The 17,879-nt window shown below is 49.0% G+C and overlaps 2 protein-coding genes across 2 annotated transcripts; both read left to right on the top strand.

The window, feature by feature from the left end:
• Positions 1-5,507: 5,507 nt before the first annotated feature.
• On the top strand, positions 5,508-9,784 carry LOC121657611 (sperm-associated antigen 4 protein-like). The gene is made up of 7 exons (XM_042013500.1): positions 5,508-5,630; positions 5,877-5,964; positions 6,187-6,247; positions 6,620-6,732; positions 7,312-7,479; positions 7,833-7,922; positions 8,678-9,784. The coding sequence occupies exons 1-7, from the start codon at positions 5,569-5,571 to the stop codon at positions 8,822-8,824; spliced, it is 729 nt and encodes a 242-aa protein (XP_041869434.1). The 5' UTR covers positions 5,508-5,568; the 3' UTR covers positions 8,825-9,784.
• A 4,124-nt stretch (positions 9,785-13,908) lies between these two features.
• Positions 13,909-16,274, top strand: LYZ (lysozyme). The gene is made up of 4 exons (XM_042013539.1): positions 13,909-14,138; positions 14,469-14,627; positions 14,824-14,902; positions 15,310-16,274. The coding sequence occupies exons 1-4, from the start codon at positions 13,985-13,987 to the stop codon at positions 15,368-15,370; spliced, it is 453 nt and encodes a 150-aa protein (XP_041869473.1). The 5' UTR covers positions 13,909-13,984; the 3' UTR covers positions 15,371-16,274.
• Positions 16,275-17,879: the final 1,605 nt, after the last annotated feature.

The following is a 17,879-nucleotide window of genomic DNA, read 5'->3' as shown; positions in this document are numbered from 1 at the left end:
GAGGAGAGGAGAGGAGAGGAGAGGAGAGGAGATGCCCCCTCTTGCTGAGGGGGCAACAGCTTTGCCATGCAATTGTGCAAGATACCCAATACTTTCCTGTTTCTACATCAGGAGAAAATCATCTGGGCCAACAGCTTTGCCATGCAATTGTGCAAGATACCCAATACTTTCCTGTTTCTGCATCAGGAGAAAATCATCTGGGCCAAAGCTTTTTAGGGAAGCAAAGGGTGGAAGAAGCCACTTCCTAGAGCAGCCAATATCCTGATAGAGATGCAATTTTTTATTTTTTATTTTTTTTTAAGAAAGAAGTTTAATTCTGCACTGAGGTGAAAGTTAGCTGGAACTTTGCTGGCCTTCTTCTGCTCAGTTCTTCCTCAGTTCTTTCTCTCCTCTGACTGAAGACCTGCAAGGCTGACCAAGCCACCCAACTGAGTGTCTGACCAGCCCAATACTAACTGAGTGTGCTGTTCTCAAATAGATGGGTGTAAACTTCAACCTGAGTAAAAGCTGTTGAGAAAGTCCCGAATCATATCCCATTCTGCAAGTCAAATTCTTGGCTGTTTTCTCACTAACTGTAGATTACTTTAAAATACACTTTAAATGTCTAATTTTTCATACCAGCAAATTCTTGGTGCCATAAGAGAAACTTTGTGCCAAGAGGGTGCTATGAACAAACGGCAATGTTTGCAGATGCAGATTTTGGCTTCCTTCAGATGAAGTTATCTTTTCATTTCAAAGCTTAGCGGAAAGATTTTCGGGTTTATCATGATCAGGTATACAAGGGCCATCCCTCTGCTACAGCTGCAGCATAAGGACTTGAGCTGTTGAAGCACTAAATTAAAGTTTTCCTTCCCATTTAGCTGTCATTTTCCCCTCCCTCTTAATTCTTATCTTTAAAACGACAGTTTAAATATTTGCTCACTTGTGGTAAAAACATTGCTATGCTTATCCTGTTAAGCTACTTATCTGAAAGGCAGAAAGCTGAGATGATCAAGAAAACTGTTAGGAGAAGGAGGCCTAAACGAGAGGTGGAGAGGGACTTTGGACAAGGACCTGGACTGACTGGACAAGGAGGAACAGCTTTAAGCTGAAAGATGGTAGATTTAGATTGGATATTAGTAAGAAATTCCTCCCTGTGAGGGTGGGGAGGCCCTGGCACAGGGTGCCCAGAGCAGCTGTGGCTGCCCCTGGATCCCCGGCAGTGTCCAAGGCCAGGCTGGATGGGGCTTGGAGCAGCCTGGGACAGTGGAAGGTGTCCCTGCCCAGGGCAGGTGGGTGGAAGAAAATGGTCTCCCAGGTCTCTTCCAACCCAAACCATGCTGGGGGTCCAGTGTATGTTCTTCAGCTGGCCAAAGGTGAGGAGGGAGAAGAAGAAAGGGAAGCACAAGACACCAGCTCCCTAAGGAAGGTTTGCAAGGGTAAGAAGAGCCTCGCAATGAGGTTCAGAGTGGATCCCCTTGCTTTCTAACCTCCTTACAAAGCCCAGATTCAGCTAGGTCTAATCTTAACCTCAGATTTTGACAATGGTTTATGTTTAATGGAATTATCTATACAAAGTTTATAATAGTTAATACTGAACAGCTACATAGATTTTTTTCTTTATTATTAATTCAGCATGTTATCAATCACTTACAGATGATCTGTTGCAACTAAGAAATCTCTCTGTCTTGGGTGTGAAAGCACCTCTTAATTTCAAGTAAGGGATCTCAAACTTTGAGTGGTGCCCTAGTTCAAGGGGAGAGTCACTGGTATGCAGTCCAGCTGCCACTCAGGGACAGCTCAAATTTGGCTTATCCTGATGGTAATATTTATAGAGTGAAGTAGTTGGCTGCTAGTCAATAGTATTGAGAAGATGGGTGTCTTTGTTTTAGTTCTGTTATCATCTTCTGTACATTAGTTATCTTGCATTTTTGGGTTTTGAAACCACCTTTCAAAATATTTTTCCAAGGCACTTTCACTTCCTTGTACATAAGCCAGGAGTTTTCCAGCTCACAAGTCAACCCCATATGAGCATATTCACTTCCCTGTACCTGAGCCAGAAACTTTCCAGCTCGCAGATCCACCACAGAGCGTGGAGCCTGTTGCTCCACAGTCAGCCTGATCCAAAGTATGGCTGAGGGTCAAGTGTATCTGTAAGAGGCACAGCAGCAATATTTATAAAACTGCCTTGGGGCCTCAGCTGCCATCTCTCTCTGTCACTGATTATGTTCCTTTATTTGTGACTTTTTTTTTTTTCAATAGACAGGAGAGTTTTCTTCTAGTTACAAAATTCAGAGTCAGCACATGAGTGGTTTCCAAGCAGTGGCTGGAGTTACTAAGCAGATAGGCAGAAGTGACAGCTCTTACTGGCTTTAGGCAAAGGACTTGGGTTCCCACCTGGCTTTTTGGTCCTTTCTTCAGTTATGTAAGACTGTGGTGCATATATGAGCACATTTTGTTGGATACCCCATCAGAAATGCCACATGGGTCTGTTCCAGCTACTGTGGCTGTGTTCAGCAAAGCCTGGTCCTCTCTCACCACAGGTTTTCCAGCAGGAGGCCTGAAGCTGGGTGAAGGGAGCTCCTTTCAGCTTGCCTTCCTGCACATCTCCTTTGCTTGCCCATCAGGCCTTTTTGGCTTCCCTTACAGCAGGACTCTGTGCCCCGTCAGTCGGTGCCGAGGGAACCAGGGGCTGTCCTTGGCCCTCGGTCAACAGAATCCCTTGTGGAGCAGGTTAAAGTAACTTGCAAGGGAAAGGGAGGCAACAGAGGCCATGTTTTTGTGGTTTCCTTTTCTTGGAGAACAAATGGGATCTTGCATGCAATGCCAGGTCTGAGCAGGGTGGTATTGCCCAGGCTGTAAATCAGAAGTGAAAAACCTCTGGATGCAATTGAGGGTAAGCTGGGAAGAGGAGAAGAAATGAGATACTGAGGATGTTTTATTATGGCAGGAAAGAAGATGAATGCAATGGTACTATTTGTGTGTCCACTCTCTCTCTCGTAATTATTTCAGCACTATGATCAGACCCAGTCTGGCAGAAGTTAGAAGTCCTGGAGATAATAAATTTTCCACAACTTGGGAGAGCAGTGGGAACAATTGGGTGGAGGAAACAAGCTCAAGTTAATACTTCTGTCCAGCAAAGGCAACAGCAATAAACTTTTATAGATAACACAAATTGATAGGAAAGGTATGGTTGTTCTAACCAGAAAATCACCTCTGAGTTAGTCACTGGGCACCAAAAGTCTGTCTTTCACACACAAAGCTGCAAGAAACTGGGCTTCACACGTTCCAGGGTGTGTGGTTCCATTACTGTAAGGTGAACAGGCCCCAGCTGATGGCCTCAGGGGCAGCCTCCCTGGTACTGTTGAGGCTGAATTGTAATAACCCCCAGAGTTCAGACATGCATGGCCCTGCAGCATCCTTCCAATCCAAACCATCCTGTAACTGCATGATGATTCTATGATTCCTGGCCCTTTGCAAGCATCCTTTGCTTGTTTATGTGTAACTTCCTAGTTAGATGGTGGGATGAACCACCCAACCTTGAGGCAGTCCTCCCAGCACTGCATTTTGCAAAACAAAATGGGGACACCCAGATGCACTGTTGCTGTGTCACCCTGGGCACCCCAATTGTGAAAGCAGAGCCACCACGGCTGTGAGGTCAGAGCGTGGGGATGGAACGTGGCGCCCCACATTCGACACTCCTCAGCTGACCTGCTGCCTGACCCCCAAGGCAGCAGGGAGGAGACAATGGGCCCTGAGGGTTTGCTGCAAACCCCAGTCCAGTAACTGTTGGCTGTTGCACTGGGCAGACATCCCCTCATACCCCTGAGGAGGTAGAGCTGAGCACGGAGGGATGGCAAGGAGAAAGGCTCACCAGACAAGCCGTTACGAGCCTTCCAAACAGTACTTGGAGCATGAGGCTGATCAACCACTGGCAGAGGTGACTGTGGAGCTCAGCAGCTGCCCAATGAGCTGGTATGAAGTGGGCTGCTCCTGCCCAGGGTGTCAGGTTGGAACAGTAGGATGGGTGTGGTGTAACGAGGTCAGTGGGGTTAGAGCAGCCTGGGGAAGCTGACAGGTTTTCTGAAGACCAGCCCTGTGATGTGTTAAGTCCCCTTTCTGTGGGGATGGGTCCCAGCTGAAGAAGAGAAGAGACTCAAGAGACAGGCTTAACTTTTCTCTGGTTTCTTTTCCAAGGGATGCTCTTCAAGCTTATTTGGCAACTGGCAGGTGCCCTTGTCTCCCTGGGGAGAAATCTTCTGAGCACATGCCATCCTCACAGAGTACATACTACATGTTTCTACTCTAGACAGGGGACAGGATGGGAATGCCTGAGGGCCAGTGCAAGCCAAGGGGAGAGCAGAGGGTGTTCCCTAACCAGCAGCCTGGTGCTCTCACTTGGATGATGAAGCTTGAGCACTGCTTGTGCTGAGGCCAGTCTCCAGCAGAGCCAAGAGCAAAGCCCCTTGGCAGCGTCACTGGCACACCAGAGCCAGAGCCTCCAGCTTTGGCTGCAGTAGGACAAACTGCTGCCTAGCCAGGTGCTCGGGGGAGAGCCACGCATCTGCAGGGAAAGGGTTTTCCCCAGCTCTGGTAAGAGTTTGTGCAGGTGTGGGAGAGCTCTGGGACCAAAGTCAGACGAAGCTCCTGTGCTTCCTTGCTGTGAAGGGGTTTGCCTAAGGCTCAGGTAATTGACAGCAGCAGGGCTCCCTGTCTTTCAGGCAAAAGATGGTCCAGCAGAAGAAGAGCTTTAAAGTCTTCATCTTGTTGTTCTCAGTGGCTCTTGGTGAGTTTTCATGAGCAAAAAACTGAGAGTGACAGCCTGGCTGTGCTGGACACCAGCTTTCCTTCGGGGCCATTAGGTGTGGAAACTCCTGTGGCCCAAGGGCTTCCTGAGTGTGCCCTTGACTGGGACTGGCTTGTGGACCACCAGTAAGATTCCCAGGTAGTCTCACAGCCATGCTACTGGTCTGGCCACTGGACTGGATGGCTTGCTGCAAGGTTGAGAGAGAAGGGCATAGGTATTTCCAAAGCTGAACTGGGGATGCCCAGAGGGGAGGGGCTGTGCAAGGGGAGGGATGGGGAGGTACCTCCCCTAGCCCCTACAGCCTGGTCTTGGTGCTCACTGAAGCGAGGGGAAACAGGGAGTAGATCTGGGGCAACAAACACAACTGAAGACCATGCTGGGATGTCCCCTGAAGCCTGGGCTGATGGCCCTCAGTCAGAGGTGCATCCTCTCTCTGCACCCCACATTCTGCGCTCCTCAGCTGACCTGCTGCCTGACCCCCAAGGCAGCTGAGGAGGAGACAATGGGCCCCAGGGGTTTGCTGCAAACCCCAGTCCAGTAACTGCCTCTCGGTGATGTGATTTGCAGCTGTTGTTTTCTGCGGGACTGCCGTGCCAGGATGGTTACCGTGGACAAAGGGAATGATGGAGGTTAGTGACTGTTGTGGGACAGACACCTCCTGCAAGGGAGGGTTGCTGGATAAATCTCCGGCTCTTCTGCTTCCACATGGCATGACCCGAAGAAGAAGCAGATTGTGTAGTCTTCCCTGGGAAGCCACAGTGGCTCTGGCAGTAGAGGTTCTAATGGAGAATTTTCTCTTTCAGGAGCTGACAAGTGTATTTCCAGCAGGACTGAAAACCCTCTGGTAAGAGAGATTTCCTGAACTGGAACTGTGTCTGTGCAGAAGTGTCAGCTAACCTTGTGCTACCTGTGCTCAGTTTCCAAACAGCAAAGGCTCCCATATTTCCATCCTGCCTTTGCCTTTTGCTCAGCTTGGGCTGGAAGGAAGCACTGGCAAAGCAGGGAAAGCATGTGTGTCTCCTCACTGAGCTCAGGTGCTTCACAGAAGGAATGGGCTGCTTTGACAAGATCTGCTTTTCTCTTCCTGCAGGAATTCACACACTTTGATTGAAACCCAAAAGTTGCAGAATCTGCTGGAAGAGGTCACTCAGCTGAGGGCGGAGATCAGCGGTTTGAAGGTGACCCAAGCTCTCCTTGGCATTGTTGGTGGGGTCAGAATGTTGTGGCCACAGATGCTGTTCTCACTCCTCGTGGCTCATGTCAGCAGCACAGTTTCCCAGCTCTGAGGGCACGCCTTGCCATGCATGGCTGACACTGAGCTCTGCCTCTGTGGGTGATGGCAGCGTGCTGAACTCTCCACTGATGTGGTCCTTTCCTGTGTTTGCTCATGGTTTTCCCAGGAACTGACCCAGACGGCTTTGGAATCCTGTGTCAAGATGGACTGGGCCCTGAAGAGCTCTGGTAAGGACACAAGCAGCCCGGTCTCCTTGCCTTGCCCTTTTCTGTGTGCTGTCCACAGCCTCAAGGGTGACTGGGGCTGCCCCCACACACGTTCCTGTGGGGATGGCACAGAAATGACAGATGTCCCTGGATGGATGGAGGGGCCTTCCTCCTCTCCGCTGCATCTGGAAAAGGAATGGCTGGGTTATCCTTTGCTGCCTCCCAGCACTCAGCCCTGTGGGAGAAGCAGTCACCAGGCATGTGGCTGCTGTCATTGCAGATGTGGACAGGACAAGTGGACATGGAGCTGGCCAGTGGCATCAGAAATGGTGTCTGAGCCAAGCCCTCCCAGGCTGTAGCTGCTTGCAGCCTTTTGCTCTCCCTTCCTTACAGGAGCCACCATTGACACACAGAGAACTTCCCAGACCTATGACTGCAAAGACAGCGGTCTCTGCAGGATTTTACGCTTATTCTGGACTGCCAGCCCTCCTGATACTATTCTGCAGGTATGTTAGCAGAAATCATCAGTTTTCTTCCCTCCTGTGGATTTGGGAACCATTCTCGGGGGGTCTCCCCTCAGCCCAGTGGTACTGCTCAAGCCCACGGTGTAGATGGATTCCTGAAACCAAAGGTAGAACACAGGGCTGGGCTTGCTGAGAAGCAGTGGTTCCTCTCTGGAGGGGAGTGGGGCCAAGCTGAGCTGTACTGCTGCATTCTGCCCACAGTCCTCGGCCACAGCTGGGTAAAAGGCTTTCTTTCTACCTGGTGACCCTGTCTCCACTGTCAACCCTAAGAACTGCTTTTCAGGGTGGAGGCAAGAGGAGGGGGGGATGCCCTACAGAGTCCCTGGGCAGAGGTGTTTCTCCTTGTCCCTGACTAGGATGGTTTCGTAACCAGCATTCTCTGTTCTGCCATGCTGAGCCCACTTTGGCAGGCAGGGAAGTCCTTCTGCTTCTGTCCATTTCCTCAATTGCCCCTTGTTTTCAAGCTGAAATAAACTCCACAGGCATGTCAGCCCCAACGCTTCAAGCTACATGGGCAGTTGTGTTGGCCCACACGTCATTGCTCTTGCGTTCTGGTTGCAGCCAAAAGTTTTCCCAGGAAACTGCTGGGCTTTCAAAGGGCAGCAGGGCCAGGTTGTCATCAGGTTGCCAGCACGAGTCCACCTGACTGCCATCACAGTGCAGCACATCACCAAAGAAGCCTCTCCAAGTGGGACCATCATCAGTGCCCCCAAAGACATCGCTGTCTTTGTAAGTCTGCTGGGCATTTCTGGTGGGGATCTGGCCCTGGGGGGAAGTCAGGGTAGGGTCTTGCTTGCTTTTGTGCCTCCTCTGAGCTTCGTGTCCTGCACTCCCCTGAGCACTGCCGTGCTCCAGTGCGACACTTCCAGGGCTTGAGAGCTCCATCCTTCTTAAGACCCGTTCTGGCCAAGCACCTAAGGGTTGACCAAAACACAAGGCAGAGACTGAGCTCTACCCTAATCAATGCCAGACTGCTGCCAGAGCCTTGGGAGAGGCTGGGTGTTTAAGAGGGCTGATCCAGCTTGTACATTCTCTCTTTGTCGGACGAGCCCGACTTGCTCTCCTTGTGCTTTGCCCCCAAGGGAGTGGATGCAGACAGAGAAGAGGAAACTCTCCTGGGGATGTTCACCTACAATACAGAAAAAGACCCCATTCAGACTTTCCCTCTGAAGGTATGCTCCACACGTGGGGGCCAGATGCCAGGCAGCAAAACAGGTTTGATTGCAAGTCTGTGGCAGGGAGGATGTGAATGTTTCCTCCCTGGGCAGAGAGTCCTGGATCACTGCCAAAAGAGACCTGGTGGGGCTTGGAGGGCTGAATAGCATGTGGTCGTGGTAGCCAAAGGACAGGGTCAGGCCTGTGGCAACACAGCTCCTGAGAGATCCCTGGCTGCAGCCACTGCCTTCAGAAAAGCCAGATGAACATGCAGCCCCTCCATCCAAACAACAAATGGACCTTGTGCCATGGAGGAACAGGGACAAGTGGTGGCAAAAGCTGTCAGGCATCACTGTTGCTCCACTCTGTGCCCTGCTGACTCCGGACAGTGTCGCCCCAGCACAGCATGCCCCTCTTCTCCCGGGGCTCTCAGCCTGCCAGGAGAACGGCAGGCAGAGCGGATGGTGGGAGCTCAGTGGGGTCACACACCAGCCCCATGCACGGGACCACTTCCCAACCCCTCTGTCAGCACAGAGCAGGGGGCAGAGGGAAAGGAGACGCAGCCCCAGCCGGGCCAGCATGCAGAGGATGCCAAGTGCCTTCCCTTGTCCCCAGTCTCCCCAGCAGCCCCAGTACCAGCAGCGAGCTTCAGATCTCTATTCCTTCTCCCACCTACTTTTGGGATCTTGTTCCTGAGCAGAAACAGGGCTGGCAGGGTAAGACATCTTGATTTCACAGTTGCTTTTAATGGCCCCCTTTTCCCTCTTCACAGAGCATGCTGCTTCCCAGAGCCTTTTCACATGTCAAACTTCTTGTGAAGAGCAACTGGGGAAACCCGTGGTATACCTGCATTTACCGAGTGCAGGTTCATGGAAAGATGGAAAACCGGAAAGCCTCAACCGAGGGCCAACATAAATAAAAAAGAAAACACAAAAGAAGAAGAAAGGGCAAAGGGAAGAAGGGAAATGGGGGGAATGATGTGGCAGCCCAATGTTGATTTTAGAGGATGCATGTGGGACTGTGTCAGGTGAGTTTTACGTAAGATATTAGGAATCATAGAATCATTTAATCCCTCTGTTGAAAGGGACCCATAAGGGTCATCAAGTCCAACTCCTGGCCCTGCACAGGACAGCCCTAACAATCACACTGTGTGTCTGACAGCTGGCTCAGTGCCATGACCACTTGTCTGGGAAGCCTGTTCCAGTGCTCAACCACCCTTTGAGTGAAGAACCATGTGGGTAAAGAACCTTCTGGGCGAAAAATCTTCTGGGTGAATCACAAAATCTGCTGAGTTGGAAGGGACCCACAAGGATCATTGAGTCCAAATCCTGCAACTCCTGGCCCTGTACAGGACCACGCCAACAACTACATCATGTGTCTGACAGCTGGCTCGGTGCTGTAGCCAATTCTCTGGGGAACCTGTTTCAGTACCTGACCACGTTCTGGGTTCTGGTTCTTCACTCAGAAGGAGAAGGTTCTTTAGCCAAAGGTTCTTCACCTGTTTCTTCCGGACAGTTACAGGCTCTTCAGGAGGGGTAGGCAGGGCAGAAGGGGTGTAGGAGGCCCTTCCAAGTCCTAGGTTTCATGGTTCTATGATTCTATGATTCTGTGACTGGTTGTTTCCAACCCATCTCTTCTAAACACCTGACACAGTGGTATATGTGTCCTGTCCCAGAAACAGAGTGGAAGCCACAAGTCCAGGGTTTAAGATGATGGCAGAATGCATGGAAACCTCTACTCCTTGACCATGGATGTGTAGTGAGAGACTAACTTGTGCCAGAGCCTAGCACTACTGACTAAAATAAAAAAGCCATAGGCCCCAGGAGTTGTACTTCAACCTTTGTTTGATCAATAGAACTGTAAGCAGTAAATAAGGAAGTATAGGATGGGGATTCTGCCACCTCCCTGGGCAGGCCCTTCCAAGGCCTGACCACCCTTTCAGTGAAGAAATTCTTCCTCATGTCCAACCTGAACCTCCCCTGGCCCAGCCTGAGGCCATTCCCTCTCCTCCTGTCCCTGTTCCCTGCGAGCAGAGCCCGGCCCCCCCGGCTGCCCCCTCCTGTCAGGGACTTGTGCAGAGCCACAAGGTCCCCCCTGAGCCTCCTCTGCTCCAGCCTGAGCCCCTTTCCCAGCTCCCTCAGCTGCTCCTCATCAGACTTAGGACATATGACTCTTAGCTGGGAATTCTCTGCAAACCCCGTTGTAGCAATCTTGTGCTGGTTTATTGTCACTTAAGACAATCCAGTACAGGGATTTAATTATTTTGTTACCAGAAATTCGGTAAAATAAAAAACCTCCTTAACACCAATGTAGCATTAAGAAGCAGGATGCAGCTCCTCCCAAAGCTGGGCATGCTGAGTACAGGAAAGTTTCTGTTTATATACTGTACTTTGTATACATATTCATTGATTGTTCCAGACTAAACATACATATGATAATCATTTCCCACAAAATCATTAACATATTTCCCCTCCCCTTTGCTCATGTGTTCTTCTCTCCTGGGGGGGGTCTCTCTGGTGGTCCCTGGTGGTTGTAGACCCCAATGTTCCAGGTGACCTGGCTGAGTTGGCAGGGCACTGAGGCCAGTGAATTTCCAGTCCTCCTCCTCACACAATGGGCATTGTGCACTTTGCATAGGCCAGTAGTTCTGGAGAACAAGCCTTGTGTGAGCTAACCAGGTGTAGGCCATTTATCATCTGGTAACAATTTTATTTATGGCATTATCTTCATTCTGCCCCTTAACCTGGAGTCTCAATTGATAAATGGCAGAACTTTGAAGTGAGGTACTACCATTTTTAGTACTCCCATGTGTCGCGGTATCCCACAGTGGTAGGGAGGAGAAGAGAGATCCAGCAGGCAGGAATTGTGCAGCAAGATTGATTTATTTAATTGTTTTACAACTCTTTTATAGACTTTTTTCTTCATAGTCTAATTGGACAAAGGATCAGCCACCTCTTGGGGTGATTGGCTAAAATCCTAAAACATCCATTGTCAAAATATTTTTCTACTGTACTATAAACAAAGCTTTTCAAGGTCGCAGGTGTTCATAGCTTATAGAACTCTACTAATATCTTCCACGAGACAGAAAAATATCTCACAGGACTGGAAAGAAGCAAGAAAAATTCTTGCTAGCAGCATATTTGTATCCACACCCATGCATAAAAATCAACTCGGAGAACAAATATTCTTCCACGTGACCAATATATGGAAGTAGTTCACTCTGCTCAGTTGAGATTCAAGTCGAAGATGCTGAGGAGGCCTCTGGAGGTGAAAGCTCTAACAAGTGCAACTGTCACTTTCTTTATGTGACAAGCAAAGCAATCCGACATGGAAGCACCAGCAACAGGTAAGGAAGCCAACTTCAAACTATGGTATAGAATGAGCAGTGAGCCCTGCTGCACTTAAAGCTATTCAGGTGTCACATTTGCCCAAAGAATTCCCACTGTTCCTTCAAATAATGTAGGAAAGCTATTGTTGGAAATGTGAGGCTCTTTTTTTGCATTTCCAAAAAGATTTCAAGTTTAAATCTTATCTGACAGTTGAATCTCAAGTCACAAAGTTGTGCAAAACTTTAAGAAGTCCAACCTTCTATACAAAGCAGGTCTTGGAAACAAATTCTGCACTATACAAGGGTAAATAAAATAACAGTACATATTTCGCGGTTATTTACAAATTTTCTAATACCTGTCACTCATTTCAGAATCATTTACTCAATTGTAGAGCCAAGTGCTGAAGTTTACAGTAACAAACTGTCTCCAGGCAACACTTCTAAAAGTGCCTTGGTAAAGGAGATCCCTTTCCCAGAAATGACAAAAACTTGCCTAGAAAAAACCACAGTCACAGTAAACGAGGCAAAAGCAACCACTGATACAGGGTTTAATACATCTTACACCCCCCATACACACACTTCAGGCTCTAAACCACCCAGAAATAAAAACAAAAAATAAAAATTGACAGCATTGATGTTTATCACAAATAGCTTTATACACATCTGCTGTGCTTTAGGAGAGAGAATGATGACATCTACTAGAATATGAGGTCACCTCCCCAAGGAATGGCAAACCTCTGCCAACTGACACCATTTAAAACCAAACTGGAAGTCCTCTGAGGAAGACTAAAAAGCCGTCCTGCACTGGCACAAAACTCAGTGGAATACAAGATCCTTCCCATGAGATAATTCTCACCATTACAAAACATGATTTAAAGCCCACCAACACTTGGGTTACTCAGGGCACAATCACCTGAAGTTGTAACACATTATCCCAAGCACACAGAAGTCTCTCAGATCAGGCAGAGCAAAACTTCCCCCATCAGCACCCCCCTCCCACTTCTTTATCCGGAGCAATAATCACTTGTCAAGATAAGGGTGCCCACCTTGGGCGCAAAGATTAACATCTCACAGACACCACCTTAGGAAAAGACCCTGATCTTCACTGATACTTAACAGTCACCAGACAGAGCCTTTCAGAAGTGGATAAATTCGATGGTATAAACTTTATTTTTTAATATGTACTTTATTTAATAATAATTTTTAAAATATTTAATAATAACTTTATTAATATTAACTTTATTTAATATAAACTTATTTTCATGCCTTTACCCCAAAAAACTCGACCATCCACAGCACATTATTGCTTCTCTGAGAGCACCTGGTCTGGTTTTGCTTTAATTGGGCACTATTGCACTACAGCCTTAAAACCAGGGTGAGCAACTCCCAACCACCTGATACAAATGAGCAGTATCAGGACAGCAAGCCAGGGCTTTTAAATCCTGCTTTCTTGTTTCATCAGTTTTTCCCTTTAAATCAGTTTAAGACTTGTTACAGCTAAGCAGTTCGTCATCTGCTGTGTCAGACTTGTGTTCTGCCACGTGGCATCTACACTTGGGTCCTCATTGTGTCACCGAAACTGCAGGAAAAACAAAAGCTCTCCAACAACATTTTAGGGTTACAGAATTAAGGCATTACTTTATTCAGGCCAGGATGGGCAACAGAAATCATTTCATCCACACATTGCCCAGGATGTGCAGAGAAAATCATCACACATACACTTCACTAGATTTTTGACATACATATACAGTAAAAACCCATCAAAATTCATTGGTTCAATGTTCATCGGTCCCACATTACACAGTTCTTAGTATTTGATTTCCTATTGGTTATTGATCTCTTTGTCTTCGATGTTATTTCAGTTCTCATTCTTTGTCCTCTTATTTATCTTTTCCCAGACCAGGTGTCTCCAACCAGGGGTGATGTTTGGAGTTGATGTTCATTAACGGTCATTATCCTTTGTGTATCTTTTTTGCTACCCCCAGTCTGCTGAGATGTTAAACTCATGAGGCCTGGAGTGGTGAAACAGTCCTTTAAAAAGAAACTTCAACTCCTTTCCATCTGGGCAAAAGCAAACAAAACCCCTGACTAAAGTTATGTAACAAATTTTAAATTGATATAATTTCCAACAAGAGGACCCCCGGAAGCACCTCACTGAGCTAGAGGGTTGTAGAGGCATGGACTCCTTTCTTCTCTGGGGTTCACGGCAAAGGTGAAGCCTTTGCACAATTTCCTCCAACTTAGGTGTGATGTCAGTTGGCGTAACAATCCATAAAGAAGCCAATGAAATAATTTCTCCTGGCAATGTCCTCATGACTGCTAGAGAAGAAAAAAGAAGCTCTTCCATTCAACACCTCACCTACAACGCCCTCCCAAAAATACTCTGTTCACCCTCAATCCTTCCTTCTTCAAAGCTGTATGGCAGCATTGTTAGCATGAAAGGATAAAGAGCTTGCTTTGGAGCTAGAGGAAATAAACCATATGAGGATTGCTGGATTATCTGTGGAAAACATACGGCCCAGCCTTGAAGGAGCAGTGAAATAGGTACTGGCACCCTCCAGGAATTTGTTTTGGAGTTTGGCCCACTTCCTTACTGCCTTGTTACTGTAAAGACCGCCCAGACTTCCCAGACATGCTTGCTTAACCAGCTGATCTTCCTCCTGCGAGCAGGAATAAAAAGCTGGCACTGCAGCCAGTCCTGGCAGACAGACAGCTCAAGTTCCTTTGGCACATCTTGCTGTGGACTGCGTGATGGGAAAGTCAATGCTCTTCCTTGGCTTTCTTCTTATTTTCCTTGGGCTGGCTCTGCCAGGCACCCAGGGAAAAGTATTTTCCAGATGTGAGATGGCAAGGATCCTACGTCGGAATGGCTTTGAGGGCTTCGAGGGCACAACTGTTGCTGACTGTGAGTATAATGGGCTGCCACAGCACCTCTCTGCCTGTACCACCTTTGTCCCTCTCAACTTCTTTTTCATCTTCCAGCAGTACTATTCTGTCCCTCCATTTCTTTGACTTCACCTTTTCTCTTCCTCATCCCCTTCCTTGCTCCCTTCTATAGTTCACAAATACCCATCTAGAGCTTTGTTCTTCCAAGAATTTACCTATCCAGTTCTCAAGGTTATGATACCACCAGTTCAATTAGATCTCCAGCACTTCATTCATCCTAGATCCTTTCATATCTTTCCTCTTATTTACCCATAGTATACCTTAATGTTCTCCTCTCTTCCTTCTGCAGGGGTGTGCCTGGTGGCACATGAGAGTAGTTATAACACTAAGGCGTATAATAACAATGGTCCAAGCAGGGACTACGGCATCTTTCAGATCAACAGCAAGTACTGGTGCAATGATGGCAGGACCGCTGGATCCAAGAATGCCTGCCATATCAGTTGCTCAAGTAAGTGGTAGGACAGAACAAAGAACCTTTCTTTGTTCATTCCATGAAAGACACCTGCCTAGCAGCTGCTCCGGGCATTTCTATCTGTCCTTCTATTCATCCATCTTCTCAGTGATCTTCTCCTGATGGACACCTTTCCTTCTGCCAATCTGTCCCTGCTCTTCCTCCGTACTGATCTTTTCTCTCTTCTCTACAGAATTGCTAAATGATAACATTGACGATGATATTCAGTGTGCCAAGAAGATTGCTCGAGAGGCTCATGGCCTCAGTCCCTGGTAAGGATATTTGCAGTGGACACTGGGGAAGAGTGGGCAGAGGAGATCAAAGACAATCGTGCTATTGACTGAGGGAGGCAGGGGGATCAAGGGATGGGAAGCTGTATCTGGTGGAGTTTAGCACAGTCCTTCTCCTAAAGCTGAAAGGAGAAGATAGGAATCCTGTCTCACAGCACCCGCTCTAATTCCCTAAATTTCCCGCCTCTCCCAGAGCTCTCCTTTTGGTTCTCTTCCCCTTCCCCCAGCTCGCTTAGATTGAGCTCGTAATAATTTTCATTTATTCATGTGTTTCAGAGAGATCTTTGAGAGTCTTCACCCAAGACTCTCAAAGACTAACCAAGTCTGTTTTTATAACCAATTCAATCATTATCTAACTCCTCAAATTACATAATGTATTTGTTTTCCAGGTACGGCTGGAAAAACCATTGCCGGGGCAGAAACCTGAGTTCCTATGTCAGGGGTTGCTAAATTGCTCCACAGGTGCTCGTCGTCTTCTCAGCATCACCAGAGGTGGAGAATGATGGTGTTTGGAGAGGAGACTGCGGAAATGGATAGGTGTGGGGAATTAAAAGCAGTATATTATTAAGATAGAGTACTGGCTAGTGCTGACTCTGGAGGCCTTCACACTGCTGCAATGCAAACAGAGAACTTACAACTTGTGACTTAATACAAACGAGGCTTAGCAACAGGTAGAGTTTCAGCTGTTCACTTGCATAATCCTGACTCAAGACTTTATTGCCCTGACTAACAGGGTTTAGCAACATTTAGGGTTTCTCTCTCTGTTTGTATCTTTCTCTGTTCTCTTTGCCCCTCCCTTCCTCCTCTCCTCCCTCCCCTTCATTTTTTGCCCATTCTTATTGGAGTGTCTGTAGTGAGAAAAGACAAAAATTAATGTACACTGTGTAAGACCTGCAGAATTGAGTTGCCTTATGACTAGGACGGTCACTGATGGAGGTGGAGAGTACAGTTCACTGACAGAGAGAAAACAATGCTGAAACGTGACCTTGCTCCTTAAATTTATCTGAGCATCTGCTCCTGGCTGGTATGAGGGATAGGACACTGAAAGGTATGGGCATCTGGCCTGGGTGAATACAACCTTTCTTATTCTTTGAGGAAGCTGATCAAACACAGCCTAGAATGCAGGCAGCATCTCTGTGAGGAAACTATGGGTTGGAAAGCCGATTGGGAAAGGGAAATGTTTTGCTGTTGAGCTCACAAGTCCTTCTTCCAAATGAAAGCTGAATTCAGAAACAGGGCATAAATGAAAGGTGCTAACACTGAAACCACGTTTGCTTCTTCATGTGCTTTCTGCTGCTGCTAGGGGAGCAGTGACCTCTTTGGTGCTTATGCAATAAAGGGATGCTTAAACTTGTGTTTTGTGTGAATGTATAAATCAACATTAAAGGCATGTTTGTTTAGATGGCTGCATCTAAAAAAAAACAACCAAAAAAAGCGCAAAGTAAGCCTTTCCAGAAAACCCTCTTCCCCAGTGTTGGAGGTTAGGATTTTTCCTTCATATTTTCTTTCTCTCATGGAATTTTTCTCCCATTTCTTGCCTGAGAAATGGGAACAACAGCTACTTAAGAGACAGAGATGATGTAGCCAATGTGGCCAGGGAAGGGGGAAGGGGTGCAGTTTGCTACCGTTTCTTAGCTGGGGGGTTTTCTCTTGGGAAGTGAAGAGATACCGAGAGGTTTTCCTGGGGGTTCAGGTACTGGGCTCAGCTCTCTCTGTCTCAGGATCAGAGTGGGGACAGGTGTGGTTTTGGTGCTGGCCTGTTAGTGCCCAGAGGATTCGCTGTTACTGTGGAGTTTTTGTCCTTCACGGCTTCTCCTTACCGTAGGTGAGCCTGTGCTCACAAGAGCAGCTGTTGAACTGGGGCCTTTTCCAACACCCGACCTCACTGGAAAGGGGACCCCAACCCCCTTCCCCCCCCTCCGGAGGGAGCATCTCCCAGCTGCGTGCGGAAGCCACTGCCCAGCCCCGCTGTTTTCTGCCGTTCCTTCAGGGTTTTTTGCTACACTTTAATCCAGCACCCCGCGTCCGCCTGACCCCCGCAGCGCCTGGCACGGCCCCAGAGTTTCTGCTGCATTTTGTTTGTCACCCCGGCTGTGGCCGCCTCTGCTGTTCCAGCCGCCGCTCCGGGGTTCCTGCTACAGCCCATTCTGCCATCCCGAGGGGCACCGGGCTCAGCTGCCCCATGGGTTTGTAAAGGAAGCCGCTTTTCCATCCCTCCCGCCGGCCGAGCCGCCATCGCCGCCTGAGGGGAGACGCGGCCGAGCTCGCGCCACAGCGCCCCCTGCCGGCGCGGGGGAATCACCGCACCCGCCCTGCCCGGCCGGGAGCCGCCAGCGCCCCTGGCGGCCGCGAGAGGAACTGCAGCGAGGGGAACGGGCCCGCGGCGGGAGAGGCGGAACCGGGTCTGGAACCGGCACCGGGTCTGGAACCGGCACCGGGTCTGGCACCGGGTCTGGAACCGGCACCGCGTCTGGAACCGGGTCTGGAACCGGCACCGGGTCTGGAACGGGAACCGGGTCTGGCACCGGGGTCTGGTACCGGCACCGGGTCTGGAACGGGCACCGGGTCTGGAACCGGGTCTGGAACCGGCACCGCGTCTGGAACCGGGTCTGGAACCGGCACCGGGTCTGGAACCGGCACCGGGGTCTGGAACCGGGTCTGGAACCGGCACCGGGTCTGGAACGGGAACCGGGTCTGGCACCGGCACCGGGTCTGGAACCGGCACCGGGTCTGGAACCGGGTCTGGAACCGGGTCTGGAACCGGCACCGGGTCTGGAACGGGCACCGGGTCTGGAACCGGGTCTGGAACGGGAACCGGGTCTGGCACTGGGTCTGGCACCGGGTCTGGAACCGGCACCGGGTCTGGAACGGGCACCGGGTCTGGAACCGGGTCTGGAACGGGAACCGGGTCTGGCACCGGGTCTGGAACGGGAACCGGGTCTGGAATGGGAACTGGGTC

Source organism: Corvus kubaryi, unplaced genomic scaffold (genome assembly GCF_017639235.1).
Source record: "Corvus kubaryi isolate FWS band 111438036 unplaced genomic scaffold, C.kubaryi_AGA036_p1.0 split1-37355, whole genome shotgun sequence".
In the NCBI taxonomy this organism is placed as follows: domain Eukaryota; kingdom Metazoa; phylum Chordata; class Aves; order Passeriformes; family Corvidae; genus Corvus; species Corvus kubaryi.
Note: the sequence above shows the minus strand (reverse complement) of the source record. Positions and strands in the feature narration are given on the sequence as shown.

Bases quoted from the DNA above. Each gene is read 5' to 3' on its own strand.
- LOC121657611 (XM_042013500.1), top strand. From the start codon at position 5,569: ATGGAGAATTTTCTCTTTCAGGAGCTGACAAGTGTATTTCCAGCAGGA. The intron at 5,631-5,876 runs GTAAGAGAGATT...CTCTTCCTGCAG, and splicing joins GCAGGACTGAAAACCCTCTG to GAATTCACACACTTTGATTG. The intron at 7,923-8,677 runs GTATGCTCCACA...CCCTCTTCACAG, and splicing joins TTCAGACTTTCCCTCTGAAG to AGCATGCTGCTTCCCAGAGC.
- LYZ (XM_042013539.1), top strand. From the start codon at position 13,985: ATGGGAAAGTCAATGCTCTTCCTTGGCTTTCTTCTTATTTTCCTTGGG. The intron at 14,139-14,468 runs GTGAGTATAATG...TTCCTTCTGCAG, and splicing joins GGGCACAACTGTTGCTGACT to GGGTGTGCCTGGTGGCACAT. The intron at 14,903-15,309 runs GTAAGGATATTT...TTTGTTTTCCAG, and splicing joins GCTCATGGCCTCAGTCCCTG to GTACGGCTGGAAAAACCATT.